The following is a 16,550-nucleotide window of genomic DNA, read 5'->3' on the forward strand; positions in this document are numbered from 1 at the left end:
AAAGTTACTTTAATAATGCCACTTTAATAATGTTTACATATCTTGTATTACTCATCTCATGTATATACTGTATTTTATACCATCAATTGCATCTTGCGTATGCCGCTCGATCATCGCTCATCCATATATTTATATATTCTTATTCCATTCCTTTACTTAGATTTGTGTGTATTAGGTAGTTGTTAGATATTACTGCACTGTCGGAACTAGAAGCACAAGCATTTCGCAACACTCGCAATAACATCTGCTAACCATGTGTATGTGACCAATACAATTTGATTTGATTTGAGGACAGCTGAATAACCGTTTTGGAACCCTTTTTTCTAAGAGTGTAGTGTTTCCCTGGCTAATCAAAGTTGTGCACATTTTTCCTTCATAGTACACTGTCTGTGCAAACAACATCCTTCCACTGGGACCTTTTCCTTCATAGTACACTGTCTGTGCAAACAACATCCTTCCACTGGGACCTTTTCCTTCATAGTACACTGTCTGTGCAAACAACATCCTTCCACTGGGACCTTTTCCTTCATATTCCATTGTCTGTCCATATACCTTATATGTCACGTTCGTCATAATGAGTTGACCAAGGCGCAGCGTGAATAGAGTTCCACATATTTTTAATAAACTGAAGCTCACAAAAAAAACAATAAAGCATAAACGAACCGTGAAACTACTGGTGTGCACTCAGGCAACTCAATGTAGACAAGATCCCACAAACACAAATGAGGAAATGGCTACCTAAATATGATCCCCAATCAGAGACAATGATAAACAGCTGTCTCTGATTGGGAACCATATCAGGCCAACATAGACATACAAAAAACATAGATGACCCACCCTAGTCACTATCACGTCCCAACCAACATAGAGAGTAAACAGCTTACTATGGTCAGGGCGTGACATTATACCACCAATACCTTTTGAAATGTTCATGCCGACCAGTTTGTCCCATGAACTGTCATGTTAAATGTAGGTCTTTGTTGGGGTGGAGGGGCTTGCCACAGAACCTGCTGCCTTGATGTGACCTCCTGACGACTAAGCCCCCTCACATAGGGGGATCCCAGCCCCCCAGCTGATGTAGAGCGCGGCCCCCAGGTCCCTCTGCTGGGCATCCACCAGGAGCGGATTGTAGAATTCCTGGATGAAGATTCTGGCCGTCCAGGATACAGGGATGAGACACAGGAACCCACTGATGATAGAGCACCCCCCCTGCCCCCACTGTCATCTGTGCCTTGGCTACCTCCTCCACCACAAAGTTGGTGCACTTCCCCCCAGCGAACGCCATGAGGAGGCTGGCGATTCCTACCACGATGTCCACCACGACCAGCGCTCTGGCAGCCTGCAGGTCGGAGCTGAGGGCTAGCTGTCATTTACCTTACACGGCATCTGGCCCGTGCTCTGGACCACACAGCTCATCCAGATGCTCTCCCATATGGTTTGCGAGGTGACAATGTTGTTGCCGTTGAAGGCAGTTACCCTCCACATGGGCACGCCGCAGACAATGATCGTCCCCACCCAGCCGAGCAAGGCCAGGGCACTGCCCAGCATCTACATGCCCATAGAACCCATTCTGAATGCAGTGACTCTCTGTCTCGCTCTACTCGTCGACTCACTCCAAGTGTCTCCAAGTTAATATTGGAAGCTGATCAAGTGTTTATGTACATTTGAAAATGAGAAAGAAGAGTGTTACTAGCTGTTATAAGAAACAGAGAGCCAGCCAAAGAATCTCAGCCTTACAGGATTCTTTGTTGTCTGTGGACAATAAAGGTGAGTGTTTCATTTTATTCTCCTTTTTGGAGATGGTAGATTGGTTTACAAAAGCTGTTATGGTTCAAACACATCGATGAGGAACGAGGATGTAGGTATGTGCCAGAAAACTCAGCAGCTTAAAAGCGCAAACTGCAAAATAAACTTTCAATGGGATTTGACATTATCAGCAATAGATGGCAAATAGTGCTGAATTAAGTTTATATATAGTTGTTGGAGGGCAGGAAATAAAAGAGAGGATTTTTGAACACATCATACCTTCTTAGTTTACACATTCTCAACTTAAAAAACAACAGTGATGTGTTTTACTTTGCTTTACACACCTATGCCAAGCTTCACTCTCACTGGCTTCGAGACGTCACCACAGTATCCAGAGCATACAGTATGCCCCAACCGGTTTGGAGACATTCACATAGCATCTGCACACCAATGGACAGAAGAGAGAGGGGGGGAGAGAGAGCGAGAGATAATCTAATCTTTTTAAAGTCATACAACATATTTCTCCATGTGCACTGTTAACTAAAGCATTATGTAATGTACAGTATGTAAAAAGTGTGTCACTTTCACAAGAAGATGTGCCAATTATACCAAAACATGTCACAAGGAATGACGATGTAGTTTCAGGGGTGATAACGTAATACTGTTGTTAGTGCTTCACAGTTAAAGAATGTAGGGACTATAGTCTATTCAACAATGAAAACAAAACCCGGATCTACCAGTTTTTCTAATGTTTGTCTGGTGGACCTAAATTCTACATAGCTGGTTCTGAGAGGAAGCCAGTTTAAAATACAGAACTGTTTTCTTATCCCACCTGACGTAAATTGGGTAACTGGTTAATCTGTGCATTCTTGCCCCACTTTAAAGATTTTGAAAACGAATTGGTGTCAATCTGTCACTGCCAGTCTTACAGTAAATGTCTCAGAAGGTATAATGGGGTCAATTTATTTCAAATCGTTAGAAGAAATTGGTGTTCTCAGGATTGTGTGACAGGACTAAATATTTTCCTCACTTTCTTACTCGAATCAATGGGATGTAAAATCCCACTTTCCAAAACCACTTTTGGTGTAATTTGAACAGAAGGCAGTGGGGAAGGATCATCAGAAGGTCATTTCACCTAAATACTATGCTATTAGACATTTAAGATTTCAGCTGAGATAAAGGAAATCACAGTAACTTGGAGTCTATTTATTTAAAAAAGACAGATAAGACCAATGTGTAAACTTTGTTGGAAACGTTTTATAAAAAAATAAAGTTAGCAATTGAACAAGTTCTTTAGACATAATCAATGAACATATATTGTATGTTTGCAAAACATACTGTGATCTACGGTACAAATTTATGACAAGTGAATCATACATATATACTGTACCTATGGTTTAACTCTCAAATCATATTGCCCATGTTCTTACATGAATATCAATATTATCATTCTGGTACAGTGTCCTTATACAACAAAAGAGAAGTTAGGGTTATGGGAATGGCTTCAATTCACTTCAGTCATCCCTATCTTGATTCTTGAGATGATCTCTACAAGCAGCATATACAGTCACACTACTTCTCTTATGGACAAGAGTTCTGTCTTGTCTTTTTCTTGCAGTCCTAAAGTACTCAGTAAATTTGTTTTCATAGATTCATTCTGTTTTGATTTCACATCACTTTCACAATGTAAAATGCAGAAGAACAAGACTTGAAAATGCCAAGTCTTGCAGGGTATTTTCAATTCACAGAGGATTACCAAAGGTAATCAAATAAGTTATAGTCTCTCTTTCAACAGTTTCCTGCTCAGACGTAAGCTCTGCTGGTAGCTGTGGATCTTGCCTGTGAGTACTTCACTGGGTAGTTGTCACGCTCCTCCTTGGGTGGGCAGGAGCTGCAGAGGAGCCCCCCTCCCAGGATCAGGAGCCCTGCGGTGCCCCAGCCGATGTATAGCGAGGCCCCCAGCTCCCTCCTCTGGGCCTCGACCAGCAGAGGGTTGTAGAAATCCCTGATGATGGTGTTGGCGGACCAGCAGACAGGGACGAGGATGAGGACGCCAGCCACGATGAAGATGATCCCGCTGGCAATGGCTACTTTAGCTTTGGATGCCTCATCCTCCACAAAGTTGGTGCACTTTCCTCCAGCAATTCCCAGGAGGATGCCGAAGCATGACGCGATGATGGCGATGACGCTCAGAGCTCTGGCAGCCTGCAGGTCCTGGGGTAAGGCCAGAAGGGAGTCGTAGATCTTGCACTGCATCTGTCCCGTGCTCTGGGTTACACAGTTCATCCACAAGCCCTCCCAGATGACCTGAGCAGTCACAATGTTGGCTCCGATGAAGGCTGTGACTTTCCACATAGGCAGGGCACACACAATGATGGTCCCCAGGAACCCGATGGTAGCCAGGACGAAGCCCAGCATCTGTCTTCCCATCGACACCATTTTGAAGACTTATTTTTTGTTGTAAAATCAATGAAGCTAGGGGCAGAGGTTGTAGAGGAGAGTCAGGTCAGCTCAGCTTGGTTGTAATCGTTGTTAACTAATGGCTCAGTCACATCCCCTGAAGTTATATGGATCTCTCTGCTCCTGAAAGGGTGGAGTCAACTTCTTTCCCCCTGACCTGAAACCAGTTGACATGGTAATTTTCAAGCTGGGCCAGATTCTTTCACTTCCCGGTCGGTATGTGTGGTTGGACGACCGGTTTCGATGAGACACGCTAACGAAAACAAGACCTGTGAAGAGATAGTCATTTGTCCATTCAAACAATGCCTCTGTAGTGAATGCTGGATAGCTGGGAGGTTAGGCCTGTCTGCCCACAGGTTATGGTAGAGACATAAACTGTCAACAATGCCACCTGAATTAGTCATGGCCGGAAGTTCGAAGCTACTAATTTTGTTCCACTTTTTCATGATGACATTGTTTATTGCAACAATTTTTTCCTCTAGTCAAGTTGCTAATAACACCAGAATTGTGATTTGTCATAGCCAGAAGTAAGTTTAGGCCTATATTCACTTTCTGTTTTCTTGGTTTTGATCCTGAACCCATTTCTTTCATGTAGTAAACCAATACATTAAATAAACACATTACAGAACATTGCCTTTAAGCCGGTTCAGATTTAAGAGACCTTCATTTTAAAGAAAGCGGTAATCTAATTAAACAACCGATTTGAATAACAGTTTAGAATCTCAAAACTATCCCACTGAGCACAGATGTCAATTCAACATCTATTCCACGTTGGTTCAACGGACCTAATTTTATTGAAATTACGTGGAAACAACGTAGATTCAACCAGTGTGTGCCCAGTGGGATGTTTGTATATTTGGAGAGAGGAGATATGAGGTAGCTTATGAGAAACCATGCTATCGTCAAAATAAACAGAAATGACCAGTTACGTCATTATGTAACTAAAAGATGTTGATCCCTTAAAATCATTAAGAGTCTATTGACGCACCCCATCAAAATCCATCAGTTTAAGCTATAGATATCTTTTTTTTTTGCACTGGCTGTGTCTCAATCAGCCACATCCGCCTATGTCGACCTTCCGCATCTGCGGTGGAAGGTGGCCGAGCTACAGCGGTGTTTGTCAGCCCATGAGACATCCCTAAAATTGGCCTTCTCACGAAAATGTCAGTAGCGTCCGAACGGTTTGGCCTACAAAACTAATATGGAAAGATGAGACTTCTCCATTTTTGCTCCACAACCCCTACAAGCTCCACGGGACTCGTCTGATGTCAGTAACGCTGATGTGCCATTTTCTGTAGCGTCCAAACTGTTTGGGCTACAAACTATGTGTCACGGGACTCATCTTAAGGTAACCCATACAAAAGAATAGAAGATGTATGGAGAAGGTTTTGTGGCAACAAAAATAAAGGGGTTAAATATGTGTAAAAAAAAAAAATATATATATATATATATATATATATATATATATATATATATATATATATATATATATATATATATATATATATATCCAGAGCTTTCTTATATCTTCTAGATGTAGCACAGAAACTTCAACACTTTATTCCTCATGATTGACTTTTTACTGTCTTTTTTTTGTGCCATTTATGAATGTGTTATTCAATGTGCTTCTATTGGCTTTTGTAGAAAAGGACAAATGCAATATTTTTCAAATGTTTTTTTTATACCTGAAGGGGTCCTAAAATTCCAAATCAAATAGCTACATGATCCATGGTATGAACAATTTAAAACAATTTCAAAAGTTATCTTAGTACCCACTCCCCCCCAATCAGTAGTGTAAAGTACTTAAGTAAAAAACAAGATAATTGTTCCGTCTGGTTTGCTTAATATAAGGAATTTTAAATTATTTATACATTTACTTTTGATACTTAAGTATATTTGAGCAATTGTATTTACTTTTGATACTTAAGTATATTTCAAACCAAATACTTTGACTTTTACTCAAGTAGTATTTTACTTGAGTCATTTTCTGTTAAGGTATCATTACTTTTACTCAAGTATGACAATTGGGTACTTTTTTCGCCACTGCCCCCAATGGCTTAGACTTTTAGATTCATGATTTAGGGAGAATTTAATTCAAAATGCAACTTTTAAAACATGAATTGTAAGTTTGAAAATGCATAGGCTTTGATTATTGGTATGATTATTGCTCATAGTTTATGAACATTTGAAATTGCAGCTGTTGTTTCACCACTTTTCCACAAAGACACATTAAGACTTCACATTATATCATAAAGTGTGTTTATTTTTGGTAAAAATATTTACAGAAAAATGTGTTGTTTTTGTGTACCGATACATCACAAGTTATAGACCAACCAGCTATTTACAAAACAACAGCATCAGTTGCACAATGGGAGAAAAACACAGGCTGCTGCTAAAATGAACATTTATGCTATATCCATTCTCATTATCAAACAATTTCTCATAACGTTTGCATACTAGAAGTCAATACTTAAGGATTTACATTGTCAACATTTGAAATAACAGATTCTTCCGCTTGTGTGCAGGTGCAAAAACTTGTAAACAAAATGAATTTTATTCACTCTGAACCACTTTCATGTCTATAAATTGCATGTTATTCTCATCAATAACAATATCTACATATCATTGTGGACAAAAGTACATGAAATAAGTACATTTTGGTGGCACAATCACACTCTGCAGAGGCAAAGCAAAGCAAAACAATCGCTTGAAAACATCAAGGTTGAGAATACCAGTCAATATTCAGGGAGAACTTTCCTCTTTCCATTTCACTTTGTTACAGATACTGTCCAGGCCGTCCAGGTAAAGCGTATTCTATTGGTGCTGCATACGGCTTGCTTGGTGCACACGACTCTGTCCCTGAGTAGGGCCTGCTGGTTGGGGTGTAAACTCTCCCATAGGGCCCCGCCTGGACCATTGGTTGGCCTGGATAGGGGTACATGTGCGCTCCTTGAGGATAGCTCGGGTACCCATACATCTTCTGGGGCGGGCAGGAGGTGCAGAGGATGATCCCCCCGATGAGGTGCAGCGCTGTGGAGCCCAAGCCGATGTAGATGGAGGCTCCTATCTCCCTCCTCTGGGTCTCGATGGTCAGAGGGTTATTAAAGTCGGAGATAGTGAACGTCGCTTACCAGCAAACAGGGATGAGGACCAGAAGAGCACCAATGAGCTGCAGGATGCCTCCAAGGATCGTCACTTTACTCTTGGAGGAATTCGATTTCAGGCAGCTGGTGCACTGGCCCCCGATGAAGGTGACAACAAAACAGGCCAACAAAGTTGAAGATGATGGAGATGATGACCAAGGGCCTTGCTGCCTGGAGGTCCATGGATAGCCTCATCACTGAGTCATTTATCTTACACTGCATCTGTCCCGTGCTCTGCATCTTGCAGTTCATCCACAGGCCATCCCACACGATCTGGCCTGTCACAATGTTAGCACCAATGTACGTACGTGGTCACCCTCCACATGGGGATACCCATGGTCACTGCCACCCCCACGAAGCCGATTAATCTGAGCAGTTGGCCCAACACCTCCTTGCCAATCCTCCCCATGACGAGAGGCTGTGTCTGGAGTGGGAAAAATATCAATTTGGCTGCCTAGGTCAGAAACAACTGGAGCCTGCTGAGGAGGACAAATGTGCAGGAGGAGTAGTTTCCTGTCAGGTGAGTTGTTCTGGACAGACCAGATTCCTCAGACTGTCACGCTGTAGATACTGTGTGACACACAGACGGAGCTGAAGGAGTGGTAGCAATCTTTTACTCAATACTGTCATTTTCAGAAAGCTCTCTTTCATGTGCGACAGGTTCAAAACAACCTGGAGTTCAGATAGTCACACTTCTTTCCATCAATAGACACTGAAACTGGCACTTCCATGAAGGCATGACCATCTGTCAAAATGCTCAATCCCAAACCTTCATTGTGACTTTGAAAATGTAAATACACGTATAGGAAGGGCTATTTATTTTACAAATAAGAAAATTGGTTTTACTGACACCGTGTATCAACATTGGGAAATAGTATACTTCAAAGATGCAAAGATAGGATGTGTTATGATGAAAGTAACATTCCACTCACAGTTAGTCAATGTGTTATTTGTTTCCACAAGTGACTCACTGCAGTCTGATCATGTTGCATTTCATCAACTGCAGGTTACAATAAACTGTCAACAACTTGCTATTTAGGGAAAATGGCATTGGTGACATGTTCAAACCACATAATAACATGTCTTCATCCCAAAAGCCCTCATCTAATCACAAGAGCCATTTAGATTATGCTTAAGATACATTGAGCACATGGTGTTGAGAAAATGGTTCAAACATGGAGACCCCAAACCACTACAGTATTTAGAAATATTTATGTCAGGCATTGACCTAGCCTACCAAGGAGGGGTGAAGAAGGAGAGGAGGAGTGCACATGTGAGATATATATGATTAAGCAGCCTGGTCTCATAGACTAAACGTAACAATGTAAATCCAAGACACTGACATTAGTATGATATGTTACGTTTGGTATGGTTACATAAGACAGATAGTTACTTTAAAGCAAAAACAAAAGTAGGGTAAGTGGACTTATAACGCGAACGTCTAGCAACCCTAAGGTTGCGAGTTCGAATCACAGACAACTTTAGCATTTTACTTTGCAACTACTTAGCATATTAGCTACCCTTCCCCTAACCCTTTTAGCTAACCTTAACCTTTTAACCTAACCCCTAAACTTAACCCTAAACCCTAGCTTAACTAATGTTAGCCACCTAGCTAGAATTTGAAACATGTCATACATTTTAAAAATTCATTACATATACACTACTTTTTGCAAATTCTTAACATATAATACGAATTGTAATTCGTAACATATCATACAAAATGGGTGATGGACATCCACACATTAACACATACCATAAGAAACATAACAAATAGACGTACACGGATTTACGGACAGAATAATACAGAACGCTCTGAGAACAGTTTGCAGTCAGCAAGTGAGCCCTTCAGGAGATTGAAATAGTTTTATTGGCATTTGGTTTAATTTACTTTGTGGACAATCTTACCACACTGCCTCTGGGTTTTATTGAACCTTTATTTAACTAGGCAAGTTAGTTAAGAACAAATTCTTATTTACAATGACAGCCTAGGAACAGTGGGTTAACTGCCTTGTTCGGGGGAAGAACAAGAGATTTTTACCTTGTCAGCTTGGGTTTCAAACTAACAACCTTTCGGTTACTGGCCCAACGCTCTAACCACTAGGCTACCTGTTGCCGCAAAAGTTAACTGTTCAGACTTGAGTAGCCCATCCTAAACAAGGACTTCATCCTACAGATGTCCAACTACTCAACACCCAATCACAATTCCAGCAATGCAATAAATCAACAGTTTGATATCACTCATTAAAATATGGAATAAAAACATTTTCAAATGTAAAAACTTTTAAATTAAAATGATTGGAGTAAAAACCCAAAAAGTCTGTTCACAAAGGCTCAAAGCAAAATTGTTAGGCTATTCAATGTTCAAAGCCAATATTGCCATCTGCTCACACAGTCTGCTCTTGCCACGTAGGATTTTATAGATCTCGCCACGATATATTAGGAGGACTGTCCCCGATCCTGGCTTGGTGGACACTGGCTAGAGACAACACAGAGTTACACATGGAGTAAACAATTACAGGATTGTAGAAGTCTCGGATGATCTCTTTATGTAGTGTTGTGTTGTGTTGTCTCTCTTGGTGTGATGTGTGTTTTGTCCTATATTTATATTGTATTTATTATTATTTTTTAATCCCAGGCCCTGTCCCCACAGGAGGCCTTTTGGCTTTTGGTAGGAATTAGGAAAATGAATTTGTTCTTAACTGACTTGCCGAGTTAAATAAAGGTTAAATTAAATTTCAATTAAAATAAGCTGAAAAGCAGACAGTGGCGTGTATTCATGGATGCCAAGGGAAGGATAAAAAATGTTACCATTATTTTTTTAAACATAAAATAATGTATCTTTCAACTAATTTTCCTTCAATTCGCACGAGGCCGAATGTATCTCACAGTAAGCACCCAATTTACCTACCTCATCCCCATACTGTTTTTATTTATTTACTTTTCTGCTCTTTTGCACACCAGTATCTCTACCTGCACATGACCATCTGATCATTTATCACTCCAGTGTTAATCTGCTAAATTGTAATTATTCGCCTACCTCCTCATGCCTTTTGCACACAATGTGTATAGACTCTTTTTCTTTCTTTTTTTCTACTGTGTTATTGACTTGTTAATTGTTTACTCCATGTGTAACTCTGTGTTGTCTGTTCACACTGCTATGCTTTATCTTGGCCAGGTTGCAGTTGTAAATGAGAACTTGTTCTCAACTAGCCTACCTGGTTAAATAAAGGTGAAATCAAATAAAAAAAATTAAAAAATCAGAGTGAGTGAAACAGCATCTCTCTACGTGTATGCCATCTATCTGATGCTGTCTGGTCCAAACGAGTATGACGTTGTTGCCGCCCATAGCACTGAAGGCAAGGGCAGCCAGCGAGCTACTATCAAATCTCATTAAGAGCACACGCCATTGACAGAAAAACTTGAATTGTTGCATCTCGTTGTGTTGTTGTCCTCCGTGGCTAGCTAAATTTGGCCCTTTCCTAAATTAGCCATGGCCGGAGATAGGGATTTGGAATTGTGGTTTTACTTAATTCTCCATACTGGCCAATGATTATAACGGCAATTCTGATCTATTATTGTAAAGAGGCAATCAATCCACTCTAGTAGCATCTAAATCAATAAAATAATAAATAATGGTTGAGTTTTTGAAAAGACTGGAGTGAGTTGAGTCGGTTCACACTAAACTGTGTGAAAGCAGTATTATGTTCCCATGCTATCAGATCTGTCGATCAGGGAGAGAGAGGGGTTCGAGTTATGCCGTTCTCATGCAGAAAATGTTGAAAGAGCTTAAAATGACATCCCTTCCTTTAGTTATTTTTCTAATTTGTCTCACAAGTGGGGGTGGCAGGGTAGCCTAGTGGTTAGAGCGTTGGACTCGTAACTGAAAGGTTGGAAGATCAAATCCCAGAGCTTACAAGGTAAAAAAAACTGTCTTTCTACCCCTGAACAAGGCAGTTGGACTAGTAACTTGACTAGGCTGTCATTAAAAATAAGAATTTGTTCTTAACTGACCTGCCCAATAAAATAAACAGTGAATTATCTTAGCCTTAGGTGCTTTGTTATTGTGTTAAGATGAAGTCCAATATCAAGTCATTCAGTAGTGTTACAGAGACAGTTCATTGAATGACCAAATCATCCTCATATTCTGCCCAGTATCAACTATAGCATAATTGTTTCACTCTGAATGACTGTTTGTTCTCTTTCTATTCAAAGAAACCTGCATTATAGTACAACACCTCAGTTATGTCCCTCCATCAAATACACTGATGACACATTACTGCTATCTAGTGGTATATATGTATGCCCTCTCTCAGCATAGTTCTAATATGATGAAGAAACTGCCTGCCACCCACATGACAAAAACTATGATAAACAAGGCAGTTAACCCACTGTTCCTAGGCCGTCATTGAAAATAATAATTTGTTCTTAACTGACCTGCCTAGTAAAATGTTAAAAAAACAGTAAATTATCTTAGCCTTAGGTGCTTTCAGAATATCAGAATTGGGCTGCCTGTGTAAATGCCACCTACCATTGTAAACATCCTGTGATATTTATCTAATAGGAACATTGATGGGAAAAGATACTCGGTCACGGAAATTAATACATTTAATTTGTATCTCATTTTATTTTGTAAAATCAAGCTCATGTCAAGTTAACGAGATATATCGCATCTCAGTGTTGTGACTGAGTGACTGAATCACTGACCTTGTTTTGTCCATTGCAGGCTCACTGTTGCAAAATCGTTTATTGGGATTCACTAGTAAAACTATTCTGGTTTATTACATTTTCAATGTACTTTTAGCAGCGAAGTGAGAAGCAAAACAAAGCATGTCAGAACAATATCTAAATGTGTGGTAACTGGGAGTGGCTAGAGGAGAAATGTGTATACAGAACATCTATATCCATACAGTGGAGTGTATTCACGGATGCCAAGGGAAGCCAGGGGTTTTCTTTTTTAAACGAACCAAATAATTGTGTCTGTGTTTCATAATTTTCCTTCAATTCGCAAGAGGCTGAATGTATCTCATAGAAGAAAGCATACGAACGATATAAACAGTGCCCCTATCTCTCTAAGTGTAGGCCATATATTTATATCTGATACTGTCTGGTCTAAACAAGTATGACATTGTTGCCGCCTGTAGAATTGAAGGCAAGCGAAGCCAGCGAGCCCCTATTAAATCCCATTGAGAGCATACGTCCATTGAGAGCACACGTCCATTGAGAGCATACGTCCATTGAGAGCATACGTCCAATTGAGAGCACACGTCCATTGAGAGCATACGTCCATTGAAAGCATACGTCCAATTGAGAGCATACGTCCATTGAGAGCATACGTCCATTGAGAGCATACGTCCAATTGAGAGCATATACGTCCATTGAGAGCATACGTCCATTGAGAGCATACGTCCATTGAGAGCATACGTCCATTGAGAGCATACGTCCATTGAGAGCACACGTCCATTGAGAGCATACGTCCATTGAGAGCATACGTCCATTGAGAGCACACGTCCATTGAGAGCATTGAGAGCATTGAGAGCACACGTCCATTGAGAGCACACGTCCATTGAGAGCATACGTCCATTGAGAGCACACGTCCATTGAGAGCATTGAGAGCATACGTCCATTGAGAGCACACGTCCATTGAGAGCATACGTCCATTGAGAGCATACGTCCATTGAGAGCATACGTCCATTGAGAGCACACGTCCATTGAGAGCATACGTCCATTGAGAGCATACGTCCATTGAGAGCACACGTCCATTGAGAGCATTGAGAGCATACGTCCATTGAGAGCATTGAGAGCATTGAGAGCACACGTCCATTGAGAGCACACGTCCATTGAGAGCATACGTCCATTGAGAGCACACGTCCATTGAGAGCATTGAGAGCATACGTCCATTGAGAGCACACGTCCATTGAGAGCATACGTCCATTGAGAGCATACGTCCATTGAGAGCATACGTCCATTGAGAGCACACGTCCATTGAGAGCATACGTCCATTGAGAGCATACGTCCATTGAGAGCATACGTCCATTGAGAGCATACGTCCATTGAGAGCACACGTCCATTGAGAGCATACGTCCATTGAGAGCATACGTCCATTGAGAGCATACGTCCATTGAGAGCACACGTCCATTGAGAGCATACGTCCATTGAGAGCATACGTCCATTGAGAGCATACGTCCATTGAGAGCATACGTCCATTGAGAGCATACGTCCATTGAGAGCACACGTCCATTGAGAGCATACGTCCATTGAGAGCATACGTCCATTGAGAGCACACGTCCATTGAGAGCATACGTCCATTGAGAGCATACGTCCATTGAGAGCATACGTCCATTGAGAGCATACGTCCATTGAGAGCATACGTCCATTGAGAGCATACGTCCATTGAGAGCATACGTCCATTGAGAGCATACGTCCATTGAGAGCATACGTCCATTGAGAGAATACGTCATTGAGAGCATACGTCATTGAGAGCATACGTCCATTGAGAGCATACGTCATTGAGAGCATACGTCATTGAGAGCATACGTCATTGAGAGCACACTGATCTCTTGGCTACATAGCTGACGCACGCTGGACTGTCCATTAATCACGGTACCCCATTCTGCTTGTTTGTTTATCTGTCGGCCCAGTTGCCTAGTCAACGCCATTTTACCTGCTGTTTGTTGTGCTAGCTGATTAGCCTCGCCTACTGTTTTTAGCTAGCTTTCCCAATTCAACACCTGTGATTACTGTATGCCTCGCTGTATGTCTCTCCCAAATGTCAATATGCCTTGTATACTGTTGTTCAGGTTAGTTATCATTGTTTTAGTTCACAATGGAGCCCCTAGATCCACTCTGCATACCCCTGTTACCTCCTTTGTCCCACCCCCCACACATGCGGTGACCTCACCCATTACAACCAGCATGTCCAGAGATACAACCTCTCTCATCATCACCCAGTGCCTGGGCTTAACTTACCTGGGCTACACGCTGTACCCGCACCCCACCATACCCCTGTCTGCGCATTATGCCCTGAATATATTCTACCATGCCCAGAAACCTGCTCCTCTTATCCTCTGCCCCCAACGCTCTAGGCGACCAGTTTTGATAGCCTTTAGCCGCACCCTCATTACTACTCCTTCTCTGTTCCGCGGGTGATGTGGAGGTAAACCCAGGCCCTGCATGTCCCCAGGTACCCTCATTTGTTGACTTCTGTGATCGAAAATGTCTTGGTTTTATGCATGTCAACATCAGAAGCCTCCTCCCTAAGTTTGTTTTACTCACTGCTTTAGCACACTCTGCTAACCCTGATGTCCTTGCCGTGTCTGAATCCTGGCTCAGGAAGGCCACCAAAAATTCAGAGATTTCCATACCCAACTATAACATCTTCCGTCAAGATAGAACTGCCAAAGGGGGCGGAGTCGCAGTCTACTGCAGAGATAGCCTGCAAAGTAATGTCATACTTTCCAGGTCCATACCCAAACAGTTTGAACTACTAATTTTGAAAATTACTCTCTCCAGAAACAAGTCTCTCACTGTTGCCGCCTGCTACCGACCCCGTCAGCTCCCAGCTGTGCCCTGGACACCATTTGTGAATTGATCGCCCCCATCTAGCTTCAGAGTTTGTTCTGTTAGGTGACCTAAACTGGGATATGCTTAACACCCCGGCAGTCCTACAATCTAAGCTAGATGCCCTCAATCTCACTCAAATCATCAAGGAACCCACCAGGTACAACCCTAACTCTGTAAACAAGGGCACCCTCATAGACGTCATCCTGACCAACTGGCCCTCCAAATATACCTCCGCTGTCTTCAACCAGGATCTCAGCGATCACTGCCTCATCGCCTGTATCCGCCACGGAGCCGCAGTCAAACGACCACCCCTCATCACTGTCAAACGCTCCCTAAAACACTTCTGTGAGCAGGCCTTTCTAATCGACCTGGCCCGTGTATCCTGGAAGGACATTGACCTCATCCCGTCAGTTGAGGATGCCTGGTCATTCTTTAAAAGTAACTTCCTCACCATTTTAGATAAGCATGCTCCGTTCAAAAATGCAGAACCAAGAACAGATACAGCCCTTGGTTCACTCCAGACCTGACTGCCCTCGACCAGCACAAAAACATCCTGTGGCGGACTGCAATAGCATCGAATAGCCCCGTGATATGCAACTGTTCAGGAAGTCAGGAACCAATACACGCAGTCAGTCAGGAAAGCTAAGGCCAGCTTCTTCAGGCAGAAGTTTGCATCCTGTAGCTCCAACTCCAAAAAGTTCTGGGACACTGTGAAGTCCATGGAGAACAAGAGCACCTCCTCCCAGCTGCCCACTGCACTGAGGCTAGGAAACACGGTCTCCACCGATAAATCCATGATTATCGAAAACTTCAATAAGCACTTCTCAACGGCTGGCCATGCCTTCCGCCTGGCTACTCCAACCTCGGCCAACAGCTCCGCCCCCCGTAGTTCCTCACCCAAGCCTCTCCAGGTTCTCCTTTACCCAAATCCAGATAGCAGATGTTCTGAAAGAGCTGCAAAACCTGGACCCGTACAAATCAGCTGGGCTTGACAATCTGGACCCGCTATTTCTGAAACTATCTGCCGCCATTGTCGCAACCCCTATTACCAGCCTGTTCAACCTCTCTTTCATATCGTCTGAGATCCCCAAGATTGGAAAGCTGCCGCAGTCATCCCCCTCTTCAAAGGGGAGACACCCTGGACCCAAACTGCTATAGACCTATATCCATCCTGCCCTGCCTATCTAAGGTCTTGAAAGCCAAGTCAACAAACAGGTCACTGACCATCTCGAATCCCACCGTACCTTCTCCGCTGTGCAATCTGGTTTCCGAGCCGGTCACGGGTGCACCTCAGCCACACTCAAGGTACTAAATGATATCATAACCGCCATCGATAAAAGACAGTACTGTGCAGCCGTCTTCATCGACCTCGCCAAGGCTTTCGACTCTGTCAATCACCAAATTCTTATCGGCAGACTCAACAGCCTCGGTTTTTCGGATGACTGCCTTGCCTGGTTACCAATTACTTTGCAGACAGAGTTCAGTGTGTCAAATCGGAGGGCATGCTGTCCGGTCCTCTGGCAGTCTCTATGGGGGTGCCACAGGGTTCAATTCTCGGGCCGACTCTTTTCTCTGTATATATCAATGATGTTGCTCTTGATGCGGGCGATTCCATACTTTCGGCCCGTCATTGGACACTGT

The 16,550-nt window shown here is 42.5% G+C and overlaps 2 protein-coding genes and 2 pseudogenes across 4 annotated transcripts in view; all 4 read right to left on the bottom strand.

The window, feature by feature from the left end:
• cldnj (claudin j) overlaps window positions 1-16,550 on the bottom strand; it is a 36,378-nt gene that overhangs the window by 6,898 nt on the left and 12,930 nt on the right. The window contains exon 1 of one of the 2 annotated variants that reach the window (XM_052521046.1): window positions 2,091-2,112. The exons of the other annotated variant lie outside the window; for it this stretch is intronic. The gene's annotated coding sequence lies outside the window, so the exon portion shown is untranslated. Of the gene's footprint in view, window positions 1-2,090; window positions 2,113-16,550 lie in introns of those variants that run through there. 2 annotated transcript variants of the gene reach the window in all.
• LOC118394740 (claudin-4-like) lies at window positions 1,036-1,569 on the bottom strand (annotated as a pseudogene).
• LOC118368122 (claudin-4-like) lies at window positions 2,984-4,295 on the bottom strand. Its single transcript, XM_035751950.2, has one exon. It carries the CDS (start codon window positions 4,183-4,185, stop codon window positions 3,550-3,552), a length of 636 nt encoding a protein of 211 aa, XP_035607843.1. The 5' UTR covers window positions 4,186-4,295; the 3' UTR covers window positions 2,984-3,549.
• The window catches only part of LOC118368180 (claudin-14-like), a 20,308-nt pseudogene continuing 10,660 nt past the window's right edge, over window positions 6,903-16,550 (bottom strand). Inside the window, exon 3 of the transcript XR_008139104.1 lies at window positions 6,903-7,406. The product of XR_008139104.1 is annotated as a claudin-14-like (transcript). The remainder of the gene's footprint in view (window positions 7,407-16,550) is intronic.

This window comes from Oncorhynchus keta, chromosome 1 (assembly GCF_023373465.1).
Source record: "Oncorhynchus keta strain PuntledgeMale-10-30-2019 chromosome 1, Oket_V2, whole genome shotgun sequence".
Taxonomy (NCBI): domain Eukaryota; kingdom Metazoa; phylum Chordata; class Actinopteri; order Salmoniformes; family Salmonidae; genus Oncorhynchus; species Oncorhynchus keta.

Coding starts and splice junctions, on each gene's coding strand:
- LOC118368122 (XM_035751950.2), bottom strand. CDS start 4,185: ATGGTGTCGATGGGAAGACAGATGCTGGGCTTCGTCCTGGCTACCATC.